Source organism: Passer montanus, unplaced genomic scaffold (assembly GCF_014805655.1).
Source record: "Passer montanus isolate IOZ18808 unplaced genomic scaffold, ASM1480565v1 scaffold12, whole genome shotgun sequence".
NCBI lineage: Eukaryota > Metazoa > Chordata > Aves > Passeriformes > Passeridae > Passer > Passer montanus.
Window position 1 is genome coordinate 8,492,231 of NW_024358722.1, and position 24,404 is coordinate 8,516,634.

At 35.7% G+C, this 24,404-nt stretch overlaps 1 protein-coding gene across 3 annotated transcripts in view; it reads right to left on the reverse strand.

Annotated features, from left to right (window-relative positions):
• Positions 1 to 24,404, reverse strand: part of CAMKMT (calmodulin-lysine N-methyltransferase) — a 211,955-nt gene that overhangs the window by 24,419 nt on the left and 163,132 nt on the right. For all 3 annotated transcript variants that reach the window (XM_039697840.1, XM_039697838.1, XM_039697839.1), the window contains exons 4-7: positions 19,298 to 19,358; positions 16,271 to 16,325; positions 15,156 to 15,219; positions 9,940 to 10,006 (exon numbers count right to left, since the gene is read on the reverse strand). In XM_039697840.1, the coding sequence (XP_039553774.1) occupies positions 9,940 to 10,006; positions 15,156 to 15,219; positions 16,271 to 16,325; positions 19,298 to 19,358 (247 nt within the window). The remainder of the gene's footprint in view (positions 1 to 9,939; positions 10,007 to 15,155; positions 15,220 to 16,270; positions 16,326 to 19,297; positions 19,359 to 24,404) is intronic.

A 24,404-nucleotide genomic window follows, 5' to 3' on the forward strand; every position in this document is an offset into this window, starting at 1 on the left:
GCTGATTGCATTTCCATTTAAAAAAAAATCACTGCCAGGAAATCCAGAAAAGAGGCAGCAATGGAAATCTGAAAATCTCAGTTTTTATGAAATTTCCTTTTAAAAAGTAGAAATAAGTGTAAAAATACCACATCACAAAAAGTCTCTTAAATTGCCAGTATCGTGTTGAGTGCCAGCATGAAGAAAATGCAAGCCAAATTGTATTTTCTTCTTGTTCCTTTACAAGGATACTAAATTAGTTTACCTAAGCCACATTTTTCTCTGAAGTCACTTTTCTTCCAGCAAAGTTTTGAAGCAACAATATTTTTATGCCTTTCTTTCGAGGGAAGGTGCTACAGTACTAAGAACTGAAATTACACTGTACATTTGGGAAATGGGCTTTACTGTATATTTCTGTCCAAGCCACACCTTCAGTGCTTTTGTTTTTGGTAAAAAAGCCAAACAAACCAACGAACCAACATGCTTAAGGCTGTGTAAAGCCCACTAGACACTATTTTGTACTGGCTTATTTAACTCAGGCAGGTTTAGTTTTTTAACAAGTGAAAATAGACAACTGAGTTTCAGCAGAAAATGGTCTGAGACCCAAAGGAAATATAAAACAGTTGGGAGCTCTTTTGGACCACGAGAAAAACATTAAAAATTAAATAGGGTGCAAGAGAAAAACAGTACTGCACTGTTCAGGTCCTATTTAGGTTAAAGTGACGGTGGCTGAAACTTGATATCCACTAATGGCTGATTTATGGCCAGTATCAAATGCATTTGACCAGTTTTCAGATGAAAAGTACTCATGTCACAAACCTATTACTATAATTAGCAATCTTGATAGTAGTCTTGGCAAAAAGGACAAGGCCTGAATGAGCTATGGAAAATGAACCATCCTCTCACATGCAGAGGTGCCTTCTCCAGGTCAGGGATGCATACTATCAAAATAGTCTAAGAACAGATGTACTGATGCTTTAGTTTCCTAGGCTGTCAACCTTCTACCATTCTGAAGAATTCTGAAACAAATTCATTTAAAAAAAACTCCAAACAACACATGACACAAACAATCAAAGAAACTCTTTGTTTTCCGACTGTTTTTTCTTTTCAATTGACAAGTCAGAAAATGTGATTAGGTTAAAACATAAGAATTATGTTACTAGAACATAAAGATCAAGTAAGAAAATACAAGAAAGACATAAAGTAAAAAAATGTACCCCCAAATAGCCATATGTATTTCAAAGAAAAAAAAAATCTTAATAAAATAGTTAATGTTGCAGGGGTAGTTACAGCAGCCAAGGCTTCCCCTGAACAGTAATTCTAATTTATGGAGGATAGCCTGACAAATGTCAACACTCTTTTCCTTACACTGGTAAAGTATCTCAGCAATCTGCAACAAAAGACCCGATTTTACCAGGTTTTATTTCTCATGCAAAATTTTTCATTACTATTATTATTCAACTTCTGTTATTCAGTGTTTGTCTTTCTAGTGTGTCTAGGCAGGTAACTTACATGAGAAAAAACAGGTTAAGTCTCTGATTGTTAAAACTTGAAACATTTCCAAGACCCTCTGAGATGTTCTTGTGATGAATGGCACAAGCTAGAGCAGCTCTCAAATTAGCAGATAAGTAGTTGTGTAGATAAAGACAAAAATTCAAAATTAGAAAAAAAGGACAAAAGCCTTACTTGCTTCAAAATGCATTAGTAGTTTTAATAAGGATTTTAAAAATCATCCCAATTAGCAGATGAACAGCTACCAAGAATTCCTATCTACCCACCTCTTCTTTTCATATTTTAATTTAAGTTTCAATCTTTGAAAAGCATTATCATTGGAAAGTATACAGGTTCAGGTGAAAGGTTTTGTCTGGAGGCTTAGATGACTTTTTCTATGACATTAAGCAAGCAAGTTCATTAACACATTAACAAAAGGTATCATCAAGATGTTTCTCTGCACCTTGATATTGGTTTGAGAGTCCTTAGTTACGTATAAAGATCAAGAAGACGGATTTTAATCTAGTGATAGAGGCAATGTGTACACCTATCATTATAACTCCTCTAAGAAATCTTGCAAAATTGCCTACTATAATTTCCCCATCTTTCTTATTATATTCTCACAAGGCTGCTCTTATTTCTCCGCCTTCTTTCACCTTCTGCCTTTCTTACTTTCACTGCTTTACTTTGCTTTGTGTTTTTATCCATTATCTCATTCCCTATAGCACATATCTGGTTTGAAGGGACCAAAGTTAAGCTTTCAACTGCACGTACAACCATTTTTCCTCTCCTCTTATATTTCTAAGCATTGCTGATGTGATATTTACAATTGTTAATGGGCACATTCTTCTGACAATGTCCTTGCAGATTTTGGCAACCTCCATGTTACTTATTTGCTCTTGTCAAAGTATACTAATGGTTTTCTCAAGCTATGCTTAATATCTGCACTTTATTCTCAGTCTCTTGGACATTTAATCTCTCTTAAAACCAATATATTTTGCTCTTTGTTATAATTCTTAATTCCACTTTTTTATGCCTGGGTTATTTTAATTGTCTTACAATTTAAAAAATATGTTCTTCTCAAGATTATCTTCAGATATTTCCCACACTTCTCATCATTTCACAATGTTCCACCTCAACCTTTTCTTCCTCTGAATTTTATTTCTGGGCTATGTCCTCCATAAAAACAAAGAAACCTACTAATTTCTCTACTTCACACTGTGCATACAGACCCTTAATTCAGTATTTTTCAGAGCCTCAGTGACTGAGAAGCTCATTGCCTCTAAAGTACCACACGACATTGTAACTACACTTTATGGATCATCACTTTGGACATAACCATTAATTCTAGTCTGTAATCTAGGCTTAGCTTAGACCTTTCTCTGTATCTGCATAACTCAGCTCTGCTGGTTATTCTCTCTGCATAGTACCTCTAAGAAGTTTTTTACCAATCCACTCAACTTCTTTACCATGTCATCATCACTTACATCTAAACATCACAATACTGTTCTCTCTGCTCATGGAAAATGCAGGCTTGCAATATTAATATTTATTCAGCAGGCTGCTAAAAAGGTTTTCTTGCCTACAACTCTGATCTTGTCATCTTTCTCTGTCCTCCTCCAGGTAAGTTGCAAGTTGTCATTTCCAAATGCTTCACAACAGTTCACATCCCTATTTTTTATCTCTCGTTCAATATTGAAAGGACAAGTCCCTTCTTTAATCAGCCCTAATGTCAGTCTACATCTTCCACTTAACTTTTCAAGCACACACCTGTACAAATTTCTTCTGCTATGTTATCCATAATATTCACAAACTTACTCCATTATCCTTGAAACTGCCCTTTAAAATAGCACCTAAAAACTGAGAAGAGGCTCTTGTGCCTCCAACTCTGCCTCTCATGTTTGCTTCAGCTATCCTTGTTATCTTTCCTCACCATATCTCTCTCTGGTCTTAGATCATAGATTCTCTAACACAAGCTGCCTTTTTGCTCTGTGTTTACAAAGTATCTGGTACAACAACTCATGATTAAACCTCACATTAACATGGTAATATAAAAGAAGAAAAAAGCCACCACACCCAACTATGAGCCTCTTCAATATATAGATACTCTATGATTCCATGATCCAATCTAGATTTTCCTGCCTAAAAGTTCCTTTTAAAAAGTGCATTATAAAATTACATACTTGCCTTATTCCTTATTCTATGAACATATTTTCTCTCTCCTATTTTGTACAACATATTTTGCTAAAATTCAGATGGGAACATTACAGCTTTGTCTTCAAATCTAAGAGTAGTAATACTTACACATTTGCTGTGTATTAAAAGCTACTAAGTTTTTGGGACATAATTAATGCACTGCATGTATATGTAACTGTTGTAGAATAAATATTTTCATTTTGTAGGCATATCACAAGCCAACATTCAGCAGAAGTGTGGCTGTTTATTTAAAAGAAGTGAGAATATCTTGTATGAAAAATACATTAATAAAAAAACACCAGTGTTTGTGAATTTGCCTTTTCACATCATTCCTCTACATCCCTACATTCTAAATCAGCCTTTATTCAGAAACGGACTACTGTTTTTAGCAATGGCCATGAAGCACATTTGGAAAAAAAAAAAAAGGTTCTCAATGATATGGTGCAAGTACATGTGACACAACTGTACTGACAGGATCAGACTTGTGTAAAAATATGAAGGAAAAGATCAGTTTCTTGCTCTATGGAAAGTAGTCTATCCATGGGGAGGATAATCAAGGGAACCAGAAGAAAAAACACAAGAACGTAAAATGAACAATGCAGATGCAGAAGGACTGAATGGAGGAAAACTTAAAAACAGCAGAGAAGATGTACTTCACAGGTGTTTCAATTCTCAGGGCAGAAGGCACCACAATAAACATCCAAGATTTCAAAGTTCTGTATCAAGTCCATATATCTCAGGAAACTAACACATGTTTCAGAAAGATTCAAACACATTCACTGCTTAAGAAACTATCACTTCCCATGGAAAGATGTTCTAATGTATTACCATTCTGTCAAATCTCATTTTTTCTAGGCTGAATTTGCCTAGCTTAAATTTCTATATCTTGTTAAGTACTTGTAAACTAGATTAAAAACTGATCTTCTGTTAAAGATTTATTTTCTTCACATGAGACTTTCAGATAAAAATGAATTAATTTCTTAACAATCAAGTAATTTCTTTGCCAAGTAAATGAAGCTCTTTAACTCTCTCATTTCCAAACCCTGATTCACTCTTCTGCCCCTTTCCTGGACCTCATTAATTTTCAGTATCCTTGTTTAACTTTTGAATAACTACTAATAAAATAAACAAAGACAACACTGTCAACATAATCTTGTCAAAATTTAAAGTTTGTTATGGCAAAGATTAGCCAAGAGTGCCTGTGAAGGAGAGAACACACTGAAAGTGCGTAAGATCTACTTGATGACTGCCTACTAATGTAGAGCCAAGGCAGACAAGGAAGGGTAGACAAAGGTACTATGGTCACATCATAAACCAGGAAATAACGTAGAACATGGCTGGAATGATGGATATAAAAAAGGAGTTGAATAAATAATCTTTGACTCTTACATCTCAAGGACATTTTCCTTTAAAGCCCTGGAAGGAAAAATGTACACCTTCTCATATCAGTGGTCTTCTTCTAATCTTTTTGTGCAGCACTAGAGAATACAAGAGCAATAGTTTTACCAAGAGCAATTTTTTTTAAGCTAAGATATAGTCAGAGATCTGAGGAAGATTTATTTAAAATAATGCAATGTAATACTTTCACACTTTTCCCCCGTTATTCCAAACTCATAGAAATTTTTTTACAAAGCTTGATAACACTTAAATTTTTTCTCCTTATTCTTATCTGTACTCATATAGTCAGACAAAGGTATAATATGATTTAAAATATACTTTAGTAAGTCAACACAACTGGGCGAAATACACAAATAAGAGAGTTATTCAAGAATTTCACAAACTTGGAAGTTTGTGAAAGTTAGCTGGTATGGTTAAAGGGTATAAGAGAATTTTCAAGTATTCCTATAAAAGCTGAAGTTGCACCCAACTGAAGAAAGAATTACAAATTTGCAAAACTAAATATAATAATAAAATCAGGCTGGTCAAAAATAAGTGAAATCTTCCTTTTGTGCTAAATCTTCCTGCCAGCTGGTAACTGGGATACAGAACGGGAACTCACAGAGAATAAGAACATTTCAGAGAGGTGAAATTAATTCTATGCAACAGTGCAAAACATTCACTTCACTATGAAAGAAACTGAAGAGATTTCAGCACAGAAGCCTTTTTAGATAGGTCTTCTGGAAAAGGAAGTCCTGTTTTACAAACCTTGAGCCCTTCAAAGGCGTTAACAATTATTCAGATAACGGAGATCTGGGTAAGACAGCCTGCCTCTGATTCCAAAAACCTACTGGCAAAGACCATCACTATCAACATTCTAGGAAAACAGACTGTCACTGAAGAAGAGTCCTGACATGACACTAAATAATAGAACAAAAGACAGCGAACAGGATAGTAGCAAATGGTCAATTCTCACAGTGGAGGGACATAATCGGTGGAGTTCCCCTGGGACCTGTTCTAGTCAACATTTTTACAAGAGATGAGCATTGAGGTGGCAAAGCTTGCTGATGTTAAGAAGTAATTCAAGATAGTAAGGAAAATGATAGACTCTGAAAGATTGCAGAAGGATGAAAGGAGGAAAATGAAAAAGAAGGATGATTAATTGGAGAATAAAATGACAAATTAAATTCAGTAGGGATAAATGCAAAATGTACAACTGAAAAAATAATTATCACTTGATATAGAAAATGAAGGTCTCCAAAATGACCATCACTGGAAAGCTCCTGATATTGTGACAGACAGTGTCATGAAACTATTAGCTCTGTGCTCAACTGCAGTGAAAAAAGCCAATCACTGTTAAGCATTTTTAGAAGGGGAACAAAGAGCATAATTATTCCACTACATATACCTATTTATGCACACTGTACTGCGATCAGTACTGATCACAGTCATCTAAAAATAAGTAGATTGAAACAGAAGAAGATATACAGCAGGGCAAGTATGATCAGAGGTGTGGAATGCCTTACATCTGAGTTGACTTTTCTGTGATAAAGAGCAAAAACTTTAGAATGGACATGAGCACACAGACTGTTCTTTCCAGATATACATGAAGTGAACAAATTAAGTGAGCAGGAACCAGCAACTTTTTCTTCCTAACCAGAGAGCAGGAAATGTTCCTTTTGGCAGCTTCCAGACTGTGGAATGAATAAAGAGTATATGATACATTATTACCAATCAAACCAAAAGATGCACTGCCACAAGCATTTCTGTTACTGGCTCGATGTTACATGTCCTTGTTTACATCCCCACATGAAACGGAATCTCTCTGAGGCAACTCTTGGCAAAATAATAGACTTCTCCACAGCTAAAACTCCCCAGGTCCTATATCAGCAATTAGAACACAACTTTTGTTCTTTACAGACTTCCATGTTCTCAGACAAGACAATCTGAAGGACGAATAAATTCCCCAGTTGGTAGGACAGACTGAGTCTGTTAACCTGCAGAATACATTGCAAGCCTTCCTCTTTGGCAAAGTTTTTCCATTATGGCATTTGTAATAACAACAACTTTTCAAACTTCTACTACTCTAACAGCTGTTTCAGGAAGACTTCCCCATTAAAATAAATAGAAAACAAGGAGTGGGGATTTCTTGACTTTGTTATTAATTTAATGGTTGGTGGATATGTTAAAACAATGATAAACCGTGTCAATGATAAAACATTCGAACCAGTAACAGCCGATGGTACAAAGAAACATATGCTAAGTTATAGGGTAAACAATGCAATTTGTGGATAATTTCTGAACTGTAAAAAATAAAATTGTTGAACACATACATGGTGTTAACACCCTTCAATATGGCAAGACATTACCACTAACTTGGTGGTATTACTGTACCTCTTTCTAGAAAATATAAACAAGAAATCCTGGGCATATTCATGAAAAATAAAATAGAATTGTATATCCACTGCTAAGTCAACTGTTTACTATTGTGACATTATAACACACAATATGACAAACTGCCAGTTTGGCTTACATGACCATATAATAATTTTAAACAATAATCAAGACTCGGCAGAGGGCTACATAGGTGCTCATTTATGGCATTTTGTATAAATCTAAATAAATAAATGTATGGCAGGTTGTCCTAATCTAACTTCTCTTGGCTGATACCAGATTGTTCCTTTTTGCTCCATTCAGGTTTTGGCATATTTTCCAGGCATAGACTTAAATATCCAGAACAGTCGCAAACTGACTCTCATACTGATAATTTCTGCTTCTGTGCCAGGAAAAGAGTGCAAGATCCTGCCATAAGATGAAGGTGCTGTGGGAAGAGTCTATTCTGAATCATCTTTTATATGTAAAGAATTTTTTAACTTTGCACTAACCACCGTGAAGTTGCAAGACTGGATGCTGTCTAAATGATTATAGGAAAGAAGATGCCTTCTCCACATTAAATTGATGCTCAGTAAGTCACTTATAGACATCACTATATTCATTTGCCTGCAAAATCTGATCAATGTAAAAGAAGTCACTGAATGTCACTTTGCATGCCAGTGTTGCATTCTTCCATCCAAAACATTACATTTTCTTCATTTTCTTGTGGGTTTTTTCTCCTTTTTTTTTTCCTCCCCACAACCATTATGTAACTAAGGTTTTCATCTGCAGGAAAAGTGAATCAAGGTTACAGTAGTATTTCAGACTTTACATCAGCCTTTTAATTCCCTCAAGGCATGAAGAAGGGATCATATAACTCTGTTACTGCATCACATCATTCCTGAATCTGATGGACTGATCAATCCATTAGAGAGTAATTTGAACAGTCATTTTACAAAACTTTATACTGTTACAACAAATCCGTAAAAGCCTTAAGAATGTAGAATTAAAAATCAAGTGTTATGAGTCTTATGTTTTTATACAGTACTTCACATTATTGTAATTTAATTATTTTATTTATGCAAATAAGGCCTCAAACACTATTGCACTCAAGAAGTTAAACACTTGACATTTTTACTCTTTAAAATGCAACATTTTATGACATCTAGATTTGTTTATTAATTAGTGATTATTAACACCCAGTAAACAACATCCTGTCTTGTAAAAACACAATCTTTCTTCACAGCGTGAGGCTGAAATCTATTATTCACTGATTCCATATGCTGAAATACACTCAAATGATCACAAATGACCTTAAGCATTAGATAAATGTAAATGAGGACAGGGTAGAAAATGTGCTTTTGATTGATATCTAAAAGACCACGTTTGAAGTCTTGACAAGGGATGAAATCTGAAATCTCACATAAAGTATAGAACAATTGGAAATCTAAAAAAAAAATCTAAGCTTCTGGATGGACATACCACACAGCCTCTCCTCAGCAGAGTGCCTGAGGCTGCTCAGAAGAGGTGTTCAGCACATGGAACATGAAAGACCATTCCTGGGATCCATGTGGCCTCTGCTTACTTGGCAGGCTCTTATTAGGATGCAGAGATGTATCTCTAACTTATATGCACACACACTCTAATGAAGGCAGAATTTTTCTAGCCCTAAGTGCTCACTTAAACAAACTTCTCTACATAGAATGGCTACATAGGCATGGGATTAAATGACATGAATGATACCCATTAAAACCATATGGGTTTAACTCTCTGAGTAAGCTTATTCTGCATTAACACTTTGCCTTCCTCAGCCCTTTTTCAGCTTTACTTTTCCCAGTTTTAGAAGGACTGAGTGCTCCTCTGCAAGCAGAGAAGCAAAAGAAGATTTAAATACCAAATAAGAGTGTACTGTTTGCTCTTAGGTAACCATTTTCTAATTCTTAATCTTATACCACAAATATGAAGTGCTTTATAATTTAAAGTACTGCAAGGGATGAATACACTGTTCTTCGTTCCCATCTCCCCATCTGTCTTCGCAGTGACAACATAGTAATGATCACACAGACAGGATGACCAGAAAACCTCTCATGGATGTTCCAACAACATCTACCTCAGGGGCAAATGGGATTTGTTGTCACCCTAAATTTTCAGAGCTATTTAAAATGAAATCTGACAGAGATTTAGATACATTCATTCCAAATCTCATTTTCAGTACAACGGGTAGTGTTGACTTTGAAGCAGACAAATTTCAACCATGCACTAAATCACAGACTGAAGAGACATAAAGTAAATTAAAAAAAGATAAAAAGAGAGGGCTTGTCAACAAGGTTAATCATACTGTATTTGCTATTTTTAAAAAATACTTTTAAATTTCTCTCTTGCATCACTTACCTACTTACCTATACACACCTGTGTGAGCATCAGTAACACAGGTCACACTTTCACACTTTTGCACACATTTCACATCTATATTAATACAGAAATACATGCAAGAATCAGTAAAAAAGTTTAGTACAATCTTACCAGCTTGACACCTTCTGAGCCTTAAATATTCCGGCATTTTGGTTTCTTGTGATGATCTCATTTACATCTGTAGTATAATTGTTAAGAATTATCTACAAAGAATTATCTACAAAACTAGAGCAATAATAAAAATAATAAACCCAACTATTTTCCATTTATAATGCCTTCATCATGTTCTTATCTGTTTGTTCTTTAATCTGTGCTAAGAGTCAATCTTTTTTCAGAAGCATACTTTTTACATTGCTTCTCCAACCCATCAGCCATAGATATATGCAGCGATTTGCTTTACTTTCCTACTTCTATTTACTCTTTCATTTAAAGAATTTCTAGCCCGGTAGCTATAGAGGGAAGTGAAAAAAGATGTCCCATACTATTTGCAAAGGCAAACTATTTGCAAATAAAAGAATCACAACCATGGAGAACTGAAATTTTTACAACCACTAAATGTCCATTCTAGTTTGTGCTGCTTTTCCCTTTTCACTGTTATCACTATGCCTAATGCTGAGATTTTGGAGGTTTATGTGTTTTAAGAACCTACCCACAAGAGATACACCTAAGTTCTTGGCTCTGTCTGGGTGAATTCAACACACAACAGGACACCTTAACCTATAGGCAAAGGAGTCTCTAGTCCATTTGATTTCTTAAGAATGGTTTAGAACCGCCTTAAAAGAGTGGAAAGCAGTAAGTGCCTTAGATACCACAACAGTACCTCAGCCTGGTGTCTCAGCTTCTTGTAGTTTGGAAGTTCAAGTCACAAATTAGGGTAGCTATTCAGGCAGGTTAAAGCAAGGGCTGTCAAGCAAAACTTTCAGGGGAAGCTGTCAGTCAGCTATGGCTACAAAGATAACTGTCGTGATCAATCATACGTGGTTAGTAAGAAGCCACAGGAAGGAAAACATGTTGCAAGTAAGTGAAAACACTGAGAATATTTATTGTTACCCAGTGTGAATCCATGCATTCCTGAATGGTTCACTTTCAAATGTAAATAATTATTTTAAATTGACATTTTTGGTAAAGATGTAAAAGATCCTTCTTTTTTATTTAAGGTATAGGAAATCTGATGCTAATTAGGAGGATGTTTCTAGGTCCACAAAATATGTCAGATCTTTCAAAAGTGCTCCTATAAAAAAATTGAATACGAGAGTCAGGCTAATTTGAAATATTGTTGATACACTTTTTTCTTTGCTTTGCTGAAATCACATAATTAGCCTTCCTAATAGAGTTGGTTATTTAAGAAAAGTTATTTCAGGAAAGTCTCTATCCAAACACTGGAAAAGATAACTGGTATTTTGTGAAGTAAAAACTAGAACTGGAATGACAGAAAACTGGTTTAAACAAATCTCTGTAGTTTGGATGTGCCTTTTAAATCGTTTCCACAATATGCAATGAGGAGTAGTAAATGAATGGTCTACACCTGGGCAGCAAAAGGAAGGCACAAATAACTCCGTGACCAGATCATACTACTTTTAAATAGGGGTAGAAATAACATTGTTGATAAATTAGCTATACTGCACTTAAATTATATAACTGAGCAAAACTATTAATAATGGTTATAAACATGTCAATACTAGATTTAAAAAATAATTTAGGAGCCCACATCTTCAGGCATTCAGGCTAAACATGACCCTTCTAACCTAAATTTCCCTGGACTGTTGAAAGATCCATACACTGTATTTTAATGGCCATTATAGTGCACTGTAACAATGTTTTCTACTATTGATGCTTTCAGACAGTAAGTAGTTCAAGTCACCAGTGCGTGGTGTGAAACAGAGCTAAGGCAGAAAGTACCCAGCCTCTCTGAAATAGGAGACAATGTTTACTAAAATGAACCTCATCCTTGGACTTGGAAATGTTAAAGTGCATAAACATGCTTCCAGTGTTTTGAGAAAATAAAATTTGGTGTTCATGACTGACTTATGTGACAGATACAATGTAAGTTGAAAAATTTGTATCTGAATGCACATCACCCAAAATTACAACGGGGATGAATCTGATAACTCTGCCCATGTATATCTCTATTATTCACTTGAAATATCTATAGTTTTAATCCTAATACTTTCATCTTATTTAAATGATGAAAGAACTTAGATAAAATACACTAAATTAGCAATAAAGTTCTGAACAAGGTGGCAAAAGGAGTAACACCTGTCTTTATTTTATTGATTTTGCAATATAAACAATCTATTGAATCAATTGAAACCTTCTCATGATAAGCAAAAGGAGTTAGAGTGAAGTCTTTTAAATGGTCTAGCAACTCAAGTCATAATATGCTTTTAAAAACCTCCATAAACATCACACATAAGATCATTGACTAATACAAAATACAGCAATATATTTCACAATGAGAGGGTTAGAATGGCAACAATTATTTGATTGATTCATTTGTAAAATTTTTTAAACTTCTATCATTTCAATAATGTATCCTAATATGGATATTGAAAACATACATAGTGAATACTTCATGTGGCAGTATAAATGGAGACTAATAGGAAGCATGTCAAAAATCAAAAGAAAAATCAAATCCTCAAAAGCTTGAGATTTCACAAAGCAAAGCTGTTAGTTATGCTCACTGAATAGTGATAGCAACAACAAAAACAACAATAATTATGATGATGTTGATAATACAAAGCAGATTCTCAGATGCAATGCACTATTGCCAGGTCGATTTTCAATTACATTTCACTGATGTATTCATTTGTTTCTTAATGTGCTCATCTTGCCCATTAAGAATAATTAGCAGGCTTGCTTGGTGATTTCCTGGCTTCTGACAGGGATTTTTTTTCTTTTTTGTTGACAACCACTTTTACTTTTTGGAAAGTAATTTTTGGATATTATAGTATGACTGGCATGTAATTTAAGCTTCCTAAGAAATTTAAAGGGAAGATGTAAACAGTAATTTTTAAACAAGATTATTTTAATCTATAATACCTACATAAAAACTATAATACTAGACATTAACTATTCCTAAAGACCAGAATCTAGAAAAGAAAACAGTATTTTATCCCACATTACTTTAATTTTGTATGCTAAACAATCAAAAAATACCATAAGCAATAATAAGAACTAGCAAAAATACATAATTTGTAGCCAGTGGCCCTCAGGGTGAATGCTACTTCCAAATACACCTAAAATTCTATCCTGATTTCAATGAGTCTGGTGAGGCTGAAACAGATCTAAATTTAGCCTAAACTTCTATTACAGCCAGTCACCATAGAAAAGAGTGCAAAAGAAAATTACCGTAAGACAGATCATAAAATTACTACTGAAGTCCATAAATCATATAAAATGCAACAGAAATTTTATTATGTGCACTTTTAAGAATACATTTCACCTACACAGTAAAGTTCTTAGCCTGCTGCACTTTGGCACCCTGCTAATATTAAGCCCATTGTAAAATCCAACACAATAAAAGCACTTTGAATGCTGAGCCTTCTGAGCACCAAATGTTAAAAAAGAAAAATAAATTCCTGTTACAGCCGTCCACCAATCACTGTGGTGAAAGGGATTCACTGAGTGAATACAGATGAAGACCTCTTGTGAGACTTTTGGGAACAGAAGACATTTCTAAAACATATTGTGAAAAACTAAGGTGTGATAATTGGATAATATTAACAGTATCTTTTTCAGGAATAAAAGCACTTTTATTTGTTTAATTCCAAGGACTGAGTGAATATTTTCGCACTTGCCAATTTTCCTTGTTATAAAAGACTTCTAAATTTCAAAAAAGTTCAGGTATGTTTACGGAATCTGCTATGCAAGACATTTGCTGACTTGATGATTACTGAGCCCACCTGAAGCTTTTTGTGGGTAAAATGACCTTTTGTTAAATACCTATGCTTCTATACAACATGAGTTTCTTTTGTTAGACTAGTTTTGAAACACTTCTTTTCTCCTACATTTTTTATCTTCATAATGACATGGAAGAAAGATTGGAAGGGTGGTGCTGATTAAAATACACAGAATAATGAACACTTCCTCCTTAAGACACAAGTCTAACACATTAGAATTTAACAAAATAATAATCCCTGGAATACAGGTGAGAACTTGCCTTTTCAAGAAAAAAGAGACTTTTAGCAGGCTTACTTCAAGTTTTAACAGATATGATCTAGGATTAACTGTTTTTAACATGAAATTTTTCAAGTGTTGTCAGCAGTTATAGTTACCTCAGTTGCCTTTGACAAAGTTTTTTTTAAAGGTAGTAGCTAATATTACTGCACTGAAATGTCTTCTGATTTAACAGGCATCAGCAACTGCAATTCACTTAAGCCACAGATTAGTTTAAGTTATTTTTTTTACTAAGTACTCACTACATTAGCTCTCAAATACATACAAATATCAAAAAGAAATAATTCTGACGCTGCAGTGACCAAAACCTGAAAAATTAGCCTGCCTGAAAATGTAAATGGAAAGATTATCAAGGAACAAAAGCAAATAGATATCTTCCTTTTTTTCCCTCTCAATTTCTAAGGGCTATTAGTATTCACTGTATATATCTGTTCTTGTTCTGTGCTGATATTTAATGTGGCCACAAATTATGCTCACTCATTCTCTTGCTTAACCCAAGTCCAGTTCAATTTTATGAACTATCTCTTCATATTAGAAGGGCATAATAGCAATTTATTCTAATATAAGAAATACAATAAAATACTTCCTACAAGGGACCGAGGAGTTTTGCAATCTTACATCAAGATAAATAATAATAAATTGGTAATTGATTAAGCAGACTAAATGGGCAATTTGTAGGCAGTTACAACTTATCAGCAACAATGAAATATTTCAACATACACTGGAAAAGCTCTGAAAATATATGAATGCTGAGCATGTTTTAAGGGGCTAGTATCTGAAAGTAGGAAAAAAAAATCTAGCCCTTATGCAAAACGGATACATGAAGGGGAGCTGATTATTCGATTCCCTGTACACCTCCTGTAATGTGCAGCATACACACATGAATCTTCCAGCACTCAACCAGGGGGCAAATATTTACTACTGTACACGCTCTATACCAACATGTGCATTTTTAATTAGCAGGGAAAATGTGGCATTTATTATGGGGAAAGCTGCTGCTCTGTTCAAGATATTCCACATCTGTTTTTTAATTACTTATGTGGGGACTTTTTCTTAATATGCCCCATGCTGTCTGTCTTTATATCGATTGTTACTCAGCCAGTAAAAAGGAACGAGCACAACAAACCAGTTTTCTATCTGAATAAGGATACTTTTGATGGCCTTTTCATTTCCATCAGTTAACAGAACTTCTTTGACATCTGCAGAAATAGCAACCTGAAAAAAAGAGCACAGCAAACAATGAGCAAATATGCTTGTCTGTGTGGAAGTGAAGACAGGAGTGACAAGCCTTCAGTATCATGCTTCCTCACCTATTTCTCTGTAACAATCTTCAATCTTTTTTCATTTTATGTCTGCATTATTTTAATCATTCAATCAAATCAGTCAATACTTTTATCATTCCATTTGCGGGAGCCTCTATCTTGCTATCATTCTGTTCCGTAATTGCATTGTGACAGCCGATGATGGTATTCTGAGAGGCTTTCATTTGCGGGCTTCTGTTTATCTAGTAGAGCCATCATACAAGGCTGTCACTCTGCCTTTCAGCTTGCTTCTGTCTGACTGCCTGATGCCCTTCATATAACTTTGCATTGCAGGCAGATGGCTTTGTAAGGGTAATTTTTTTGTGAGCTTTGACATGCTCGCACATTGGGCTGTAACCTCGACACATTGTATAAGAGCGACAGGTTTGTCAAATGCCAATCAGTGTAACAATATGCTTTTATTTGTAGAGACATAAAAACTTGTCTAATGCACTGCACTGCTACATAATATCTCCTGAATACATGACTCAGAACCCAGAGAATGGTGAACGACTCTCCTGAATGGCCAATCTAATTCAAAAGAATCTAATTACCGAGAGCTCTGGATCATGTTTGTTGGTGTAATAATGCAGGCAAAACATTAGCAGCTATATCATGGTGCTCCAACTGTGATTCGCCAGGCTATTCCTGTATCTTAGCAAATGGGACTATAATCTGAAAAAAAAAAAAGCTTCGGCTATGGCAATGAAAGACAGACAGTACGTGGCCTGGAATGTCACAACAAAAGATATTGACTACACCGAGGTAAAATGTTTCTGCTCATCGAGGCAACCATAAAATCAATATGATACGAAAGCAAGTCAATCTAGAAGGTCTCTCAAGACTCTGCAGCTTGACCGCAGCTGAGGCTGTTGACAGTTCTCTGACCCAGCAGTTGGAGGCACTGGAACATTTTTCCTTTTGTTTCTTCCTCTGAATGGGATTGGAATTGAGAAAAGACCTACCATGAGCCCAGCCAAGCATGTCATGCCACCCCCTAGCTCACACACAGCAAGGTCCCTGAAAGAGAGAAAGGAAATGGTAGAACCCATACAAATTAGATGAAAATGGTCAGAGAGACATATATGTTACAAGAACAAATTGCCATCTGCAGTAAGAACTGAGCTACCAGGAAGTTGTAGAGACATGACTAGGCTACCTCATGTCGTTTTGCGTTTTAAAAATAATTATGAAATAGAAAAGTCACAAAGCAGGCAAACCAGTGGGGGTTCCCTCATTAGTGTTCAGTGCAACATTACCACCGCTGAGCTGAAAAATCTGAGAAGGTTCCCTTTTTTCCCTTGTCAATGGCTCTGTCTTTTAGAACTAAACTAGCTAGAGTAGCGAAAGATAATTGTTAGGAAAGGATAACAATGTTAATCCACATTCATTCTTGCAAAAACAGCTAGAGAAGTAAATGGGGAAATTAATATTATTTATATATCTCTCCATACAGTTATGCCTAAAAGCCTTTTTATATTAAAAAGAGAGAAGTTTTAAAGCAAGCCGCGTACCACAAAATAATTACACACGAAGAAATCTGATCCTTCAATTAGCACTTAAAACTGCAAGTGACCTACAAACAATGCTGTTATGAACAACGATGGGAACAGCAAACGGTTAAGCCTCAGAAAACTAAACGAAGTTAGTGTCAAGAGCCTAAACTGAGCCCGATCAAAGGGCTGAATACATGGTCTAAAAGGCTGCTTTTAACTTAGACCATACTGTGCTGTTATTAAGACGTGCATGTGAAATATAATTTGGCGCAGAGAGTGTGCCGGATGGGAGCTTGCAGGGGGAGCCATAAAGAATGTCCTCCAGAGCCATGGCCTGCCCCAGGAGGGGAGGGAGGGATGCTGACCCTGCACCGAAACTGTGTGTGAAGCAGTGTCTGGGGCAAGGCAGAGCCTCAGCTTAGGAACATGCTGCTTTATAGTAAAATCTGCAGCAACTGTTACAGCTGGCAGAAGCATTCCCATTGAGACACTTGTGACAGGCAGAAAATGGAATTTTAACTAAACTGTTTGGTTGAGTTTGGTTTTGGAGGGTTTCTTCTCCCTTAAAACATTAACATCTGAAAGTCTATTTTTATCTGAAAGGGTCACCTCCCTACTCACTCCACACTGATATTTAGGAAGAGCATCTAGGATGCCATATCAGTATCGGTATAAAGATGCTGATATTTTGTTCACTGAGGCGAGTGGACTAGGCTGTATGACTGTATAATAATGCTCACTGTCTGGACAGGTTAGATTTATTTTTATTAGATACCACAAATTGTATTTGAAAAAAGTCCAGTTGTCCTATTTAATCAAAATGAGACAAAAGAAAGACATACCTTGGAGGAAAAAGCCGTATATAAACCCAGTAATAATATTTTTTTTTAAAAAAGGGAAAATCTGCAATTTGGATTTTTAAACGGAAAGATTATAGGTTTTTCCTCAAATAACTTTAATGTATTATATATTACTATATATATATATTAAAACTATATCTATATGGTTATATGTAAGGCTTACAAGGCACTTACTCCTTTATAAGAATCATGCTTACTGAAATAAACACAGAAAAGTATCCAGTGTAAGGCTTTTAATGCATTTTGAACCAAATTTCTGTGTACAAAGTAAATGAGCATACATATACACACATACACACACACAAATATTTATGCACAGGAAATTTATTTCAGTGCAAATTCTCTTACCAGCAAGTTTTAAAAGTTGTGTCTGTCTCTCAGGCAATATATAGTGACATTTATAAATGAGACTTAACATAAGAAACTCTACTCTGAGAGTACTGTCAGTCGGGCATAATCCTGAGAATTCAGGATGTGAAACTGCCCATTTACTCTGTGGAAGTTTGACTGACAGTTGTCTCTGAATATTACGGTTTGGGATATTCAGATCCTAGTTTGTGATACCCAAACTAGGAAAATACCCTCTGAGTGAGCAGCACGGGAGGTTTGCTGTGAGGAGCCCTGGAGAAGAAGTAGAGCATATGAGCATGGGGCCAGATAGCAAAGTGCTACAGGGACATCACTATAGCAGAAGGCACACAACCAACCTGGCAGGAAGGAGCAGCGGCTGCCAGATCAGGTGTACGAGCTGCCTCCCCTAATGGGCCACACTTTCTTCATGTGGTGGATGGAACAGGAATGAGGTTTTACGGATCAGGGCACACTTGGGTGTCAGGTCTTTGATTACAGATTGGAGTCCAAGCAAGTTGCTCATTTGGTACAAGGGGCAGGGACTTACAGTTTGGTCTTTCTGATTTTACCCAACACCATATTTACACAGACTGGGATTTTGTATACTCCAAGCTGGTTTACTTGGTATTTGCCTTACACCCTCACACAGAGCAGAATTTCTGCCTCCAAATGCATTGTTCTAATAGCTTTTTTTGCATCCTTTTCATGCTCCACACAATGAAACTTCAAGGATTTCCAAGTGCAAATCTCGATATAGTATGGGGGAAGGAAAGCAGATGCAGGATGGATTTTATATTTAGATGTTCCTATTGGAGCCTTGATAGCTGACTTCTACAAGTTTTGAATAAAAGTGAAGGATGTTTCAAAACTGTTTCACCACAGTTAAAAATGGGAGCAAATTCCTCTTACTACATGCAGTGATTTTTATGTATTTCATCAGATAATATTTTGCTTGCTTTTGCAACAGATGTCAGTTTAAAGAATATCTTATTTTTCCTGACCTTCACAATCAGCACTGATCGATTGGAGCTTCACTTTTGTTTCCCAAAAATCAAAGTGAAATAAAACGCCTTGAGTGGAAATCAAAAGTCTTTGACATATAGCAGAAAGCTTGCTGTGCAATATTAGTACCCAAAGGCAGCTCAGAATTCTTTGTTAAGAGCAACATGCTTTCACCTTGAACATTTTAAATTTAATCTGAAGACTTAAATCATAGCAATCTTTACCATGCAGATACAATAAAACTAAGAAATTGGAAAATATCTTTTTATGTTTAACTCTGTACCTGAATATTTCATTATGCTTTAGGCAGTAGTAAGCCAGCACTTCTTCAGATGGCCAGAGACCTATAAAACAAAGATATTTGCCTTCTTAGAACAGATTTTTTTCTGGTCTAAAATAATATTTGAATGCATATTACCATTTGCAGACCCCTACCCATTGTTTTATTTTCTATATTTGTCATAATAACATGGAATAAAGAAAAATAAAAAGAAGACCTAGGATTTAAGCATTGGAATTGAGTATTTCATAGACTTCTTCAAAACTAATGACCAGAAATTTATAGATACACACACATATACATGCAATATGCAAGACTTTAAAAGTCATATAAAATTTAATTCACTCATGCATTCACAAGAACATCAACCTGTTTGTACCAGGCCAGATGAAAGGCCAACTTTGCCTTGTAGCCTGTTTCCAACAGGAGACAGGAGCCCTCTAGTTTTTTATTAGCTACCTCATCATCATCATCCTACAGTCACTCCATTTCTTTCCAGATTCCTTTTATTTAGCTCTTATTTTGTGTTAGGTCAGGTATCAGTCCAACTGTAAGGGAGACTGACCAGCAGCATATGCTAAGGACAAATCCAGGACTAGGGCAGTAAAGTGTGATTTCTAGTTGCGGCTCAAGAAATTCAGAAGAAGGAGAAGAGGAAATACAATTGTTAAGTTCTTCTTAATAGGCACTGGAGGATTTTTCTGGTTATTCTGTGGTAAACTTTCCAGAGCTGTATCAGGAAGCACCACAGTTTCACCCTGCTGTATAAAGAAACTCCTCCTCTCTCATTTTATACTTGCTTTCCTGTCATTTTCATTTGAATTTCCCTAATTCTCCTACAGAAACAGCCAGGAGCAATCACACTTTCTTCACCTAATCTGTATTATTCATGAATTCATTAGTTTCTATCATAAAACTTACACTGGTCATCATCAACATTGACAACTACTTGGAGGCTTCCATGTAAATTTATTTCTTCAAAACCAGTCTCTCAAGAAACTGGCTCTTTTGCCAACCCAGGTTCCCACCTGAATGGAATGTCCAACTGAAATGGTGTGGCCCACAGAGAGGGCCATAAATGCTGTCCTGCAGGCACCAGACTTTATTGCTGGAGGGGCCCTGAGGAAACCAGACTCATACTCAGGAACTTCAGCTGTGTCTGCAAAGGTTCCCGAAGTTAAAGGAGAAATAATCAAAGGCATATGCAGCTGAATTATTGTTGTATGTGTTTTTCATCTGTGGTTGCTTAGCAATGTTTATGTGTCTGTTTACAGGTAAAATCCAGAGCTGACTTCCCCCCTCAACCAATGCACGACATTAAGAATTGAGACACAAACTTCATATTATGAATTACAGACATTTTAATGGTTCCAGTAAACTTATTTGGCATGTAGAGCATCTTTTAGATATTTCTAGATAAGTAGGTTGAATTCCATGAAGCTTGCTATGTATGTGTATCCTTTAGACCATTTTAACCTTATTTTGTTCTCAAGGCTAAAAACATCACTACACTTTTACCAGAACCAGAAGTTTGGGAGAAAAACTGTCATACTGTAAATCACTTAAAGCCTGACTGAAACCATCATCAATATAATTCGTCCTTTCCATCTAGTAAGTATTCTGAACTACCCTTTCTCCTAGTGAGAAATAATGAAAATTTAAAAACGTCTTGACTGCATGCAGATCAAGCAAAAGCCAAGACAGGATTTGTCCAAAACTTTGCATACAACTTTTGTATTAAAAAGATATTTAAAGGGGGAAAAAATAGACTGATGATACATACGTATAACAAAACTACTAATGCAATACTTGTATTTGTCCTGTTTATGACAGTTCAGTCTGATCGGGTGTTTTTGAATGTGCTATTTTGCTTAGACTTGCTAAGGGTTAAAATAAAATACTCACACAAGACCACCCATTCTTTAGTGAAAAATACACTAGGAATTGTACAGGGTTTTTCATCTCCCTTTGAGCATTTCAATGCTTTTGAGCACTGAAATATGCTAAAATGACAGACTTTGCAATAAATATAGTAACTGTTTAAATATTTTAGTGTGTAACATAAAGAATGTTTCCGTTTGCAGTGACTGGTGTACACTCAAGCAATAAAAGTGGTTTTTTAATATTTAGTGAAGACACGGCTAATTTAACACAGTTTATAATACTTATATCTCATATTAAAAAAACCCTCACACCCACAAACATAAAAAACTGAAATGCTTTTATAGCAAACTTCTAGCCTGAGTGAATTTTAAAAATACTAATCAATTGTAGCAAACATCCTTCAACATCTGACTTTTCAGTACCCTCAGTCAAATGTCTTTCACTTTTCTGCAGTTATTATTGAGAGGGCACTTTGAATGATGTCACTGAATCTTTTCTGAGGGGTCACCACTCCTTCCCCTGCTACCATTACAATGTTGATACTGGCTGGAACTGTAGGTGTATCTCTGTGCTGAGAGAAGGGTGAAGCACCTTTGCAAAGACAATGCTCTTTGCTTCCAAGCCAGCAACGTGCATGGCTCTCCTTCCCGCTGCCTTCCCCCATGGGGAAGGAAGGGTCACCTCAGCAATGGTATAAGCATCTGGAAGCTAAAGAAGCAGGAGTCAGGAGGCCTTTCATGAACAAGTTGCAAGTGTAGAAGCACACAGTGCTCCCAGCTAAGCCAAGATACCAGAAGCCAGGATACCAGTGTTAATTTTAGTGAAAGGAAAAGCTTCACGTGCCTGAACAGGTAGGTAAGCCTCTTTACCTTCAAAACAGGGATAAGCTTAAAGATCCATGTGGAGGAGTTTGCATTCTGTCTTCTTCCTCCTCACTCTGACCTACATTTGCCAACACAATGACCTACATTTTGAAGTTGCAAGTATAAGAAAGATAGTTCTGCTTCTGTTAGAAAATATACAGCTGTAATGCAGAAATGCAGAATTCCTATGAATTAACAATTACTACTATGTTGTGAAAAGCATAATTTTTTCCTGCAAACACATACATATGGATATGGATTAAGTTTCCTATGAACACACTTAAATAATTCTTTCATATTTAAAATAAAATTATTGTCATTTTGATTTCTGAATTTGATTATAAATACACAACATTGGATGCTACCTATTTACATGTACAATCACACGATAGCCAACTATTTACAGATGGATAGACAAAAGAATATCAAAAGACCCCCAAATGGTGCTTGTATTTTCAAGGCTATAAATATTTTAAAAGTCCTAGACAGAGGGGCTAAAAAATCTCACTGTATGATGGAACAGAGAGAAACAAGAGTTTCTCTTTACAAAGACAAAAGAATTTTGACATTTACTGGAGGTTTTAAAAATCTTTACCACCTTGATAACTACAACTTGAAAACAGAGACTAATTGCCAGAAAGCATTGGAATCTCTATTGAAACATATTAAAAAATTAAGCTGCACTGGCATTCAAAGAAGACCCTCAAGAATGGGCACGTCTGAAGACATGGGACAGAAACAGAGCTCATCTCTGCCCACATTTCAACTCTTGAAGTATCCTTTCACCACCAGGATGGAGCAGGATTCTCACTACAAATGCCATAAGAAAGATTATGTCTACTTCCAGACAGATTTATGATACATATTACAGTAGAAGGAGTAGAAAAATATCATCATTAAATTGTACAATGGTGAACAGAGAAATGCTACAAATGCATCACAACCATACAAAATGCAGACATTCCTACAGCACTTGTTACCATATCATAAAATGTCACCACAGCAATGGAGTCTACCTCACAAGAACTTGATATAATGATTCCACTGTCTCAACTTTGCACATCAGGAACTGAAGTAAAATGCAGAGATATATTAAGTTACTTAAACACACAGAATGAAATGAAGGGAAGACTGAGAAAAATAACCCAAGTCATCCTTACACCATGAGGTATGATGTAACCAAGAAAAGGTACCCCAGCTCTTCCTACAGAGGAACAAAACTTAAAAAAATCGTAATAATGGAAAGAAACATAACTTAAGTTGGTTTTATCACTTTCATAGTGCTTGCTATTGGAAAGTGTCAGTCTTTCTGCACTAGTCATGGCACAATAGTTTCTTAAAGTAACCTTCAAGCCACGTGGACTAAGCCACGTGTAGACAGCCTTCTGAGGATGTTGTGTTGTAGTGCTTATATGGAGCACTACTCCAAAGCTACACAAAGCCTGTGCTTCTTCTGCAATACATCTATAAATGCTGAATACTCTGATAGTACAGAAAATTGTATACCAGAAATAAATTATCCAGTATTAAAAAAAAAAAAAAAGTTTCTGTCCCCCTGTTGCTTTTTACCACATATTTTACAGAATGCTGTCAACCTTTGGATAGCAAATATTGAGATTTGATATGAAGTTCTTAAAGGACATCTTGTCAGTAGAAAATAATTTTGAGATGTGTATTTTTAAGAAAGACATCTGACTATTGGAGCTATTATGCCTCAGCAGTGCTCCACAGGTACAAAGAAATCATGGTAACTACTGATTACTTTAACGGGGATAGTGCAAGATTAGTGGAACTCTTCTCTATTGTCTGCCAGCACTACGCACAAGAAACGTAGGGACAAGTGGAGGTGACAGGTGAGCTGTCCCTGAGAGCTCTGAGTAGGAGGTATAAAGCTGTCCCACAAGTACTTAACTCATGCTAGCAGATTAAGAAGTTACTTTCAAAGCTAAGCCAAATTGAAAGTATTTTCACATTTCCCTAACACTTCTCAAAGCCCCATGTAGAGATGTCTGATCTCAACATTCAAATTTTGTCTTTTATTTGCACTATTAAACTATGAGATGTCTTCCTATTCGTTTGAAGTCTCAAGTAAATTTTGTACAAATCCTATCTTTATCCTCAAAGCAAATACAATTTAAATTTGAAAAGTCACTCATTTCCCCCATATGAATACACTCAAAAAGATATATTTTCTAGTATGTCCTGATTCTTGACTACATGAAATCACCTTATTTGCTTTAATAGTCATCAAAGTGAGAAGAAAAAAAAAGCATTTTTTAGCAAAGTGATGAGTAATGTCTCAAAAGTCATACCAACAACTGCACTGAGCAATGATGAACTGTTTTCTGACCCTACATAAGGCT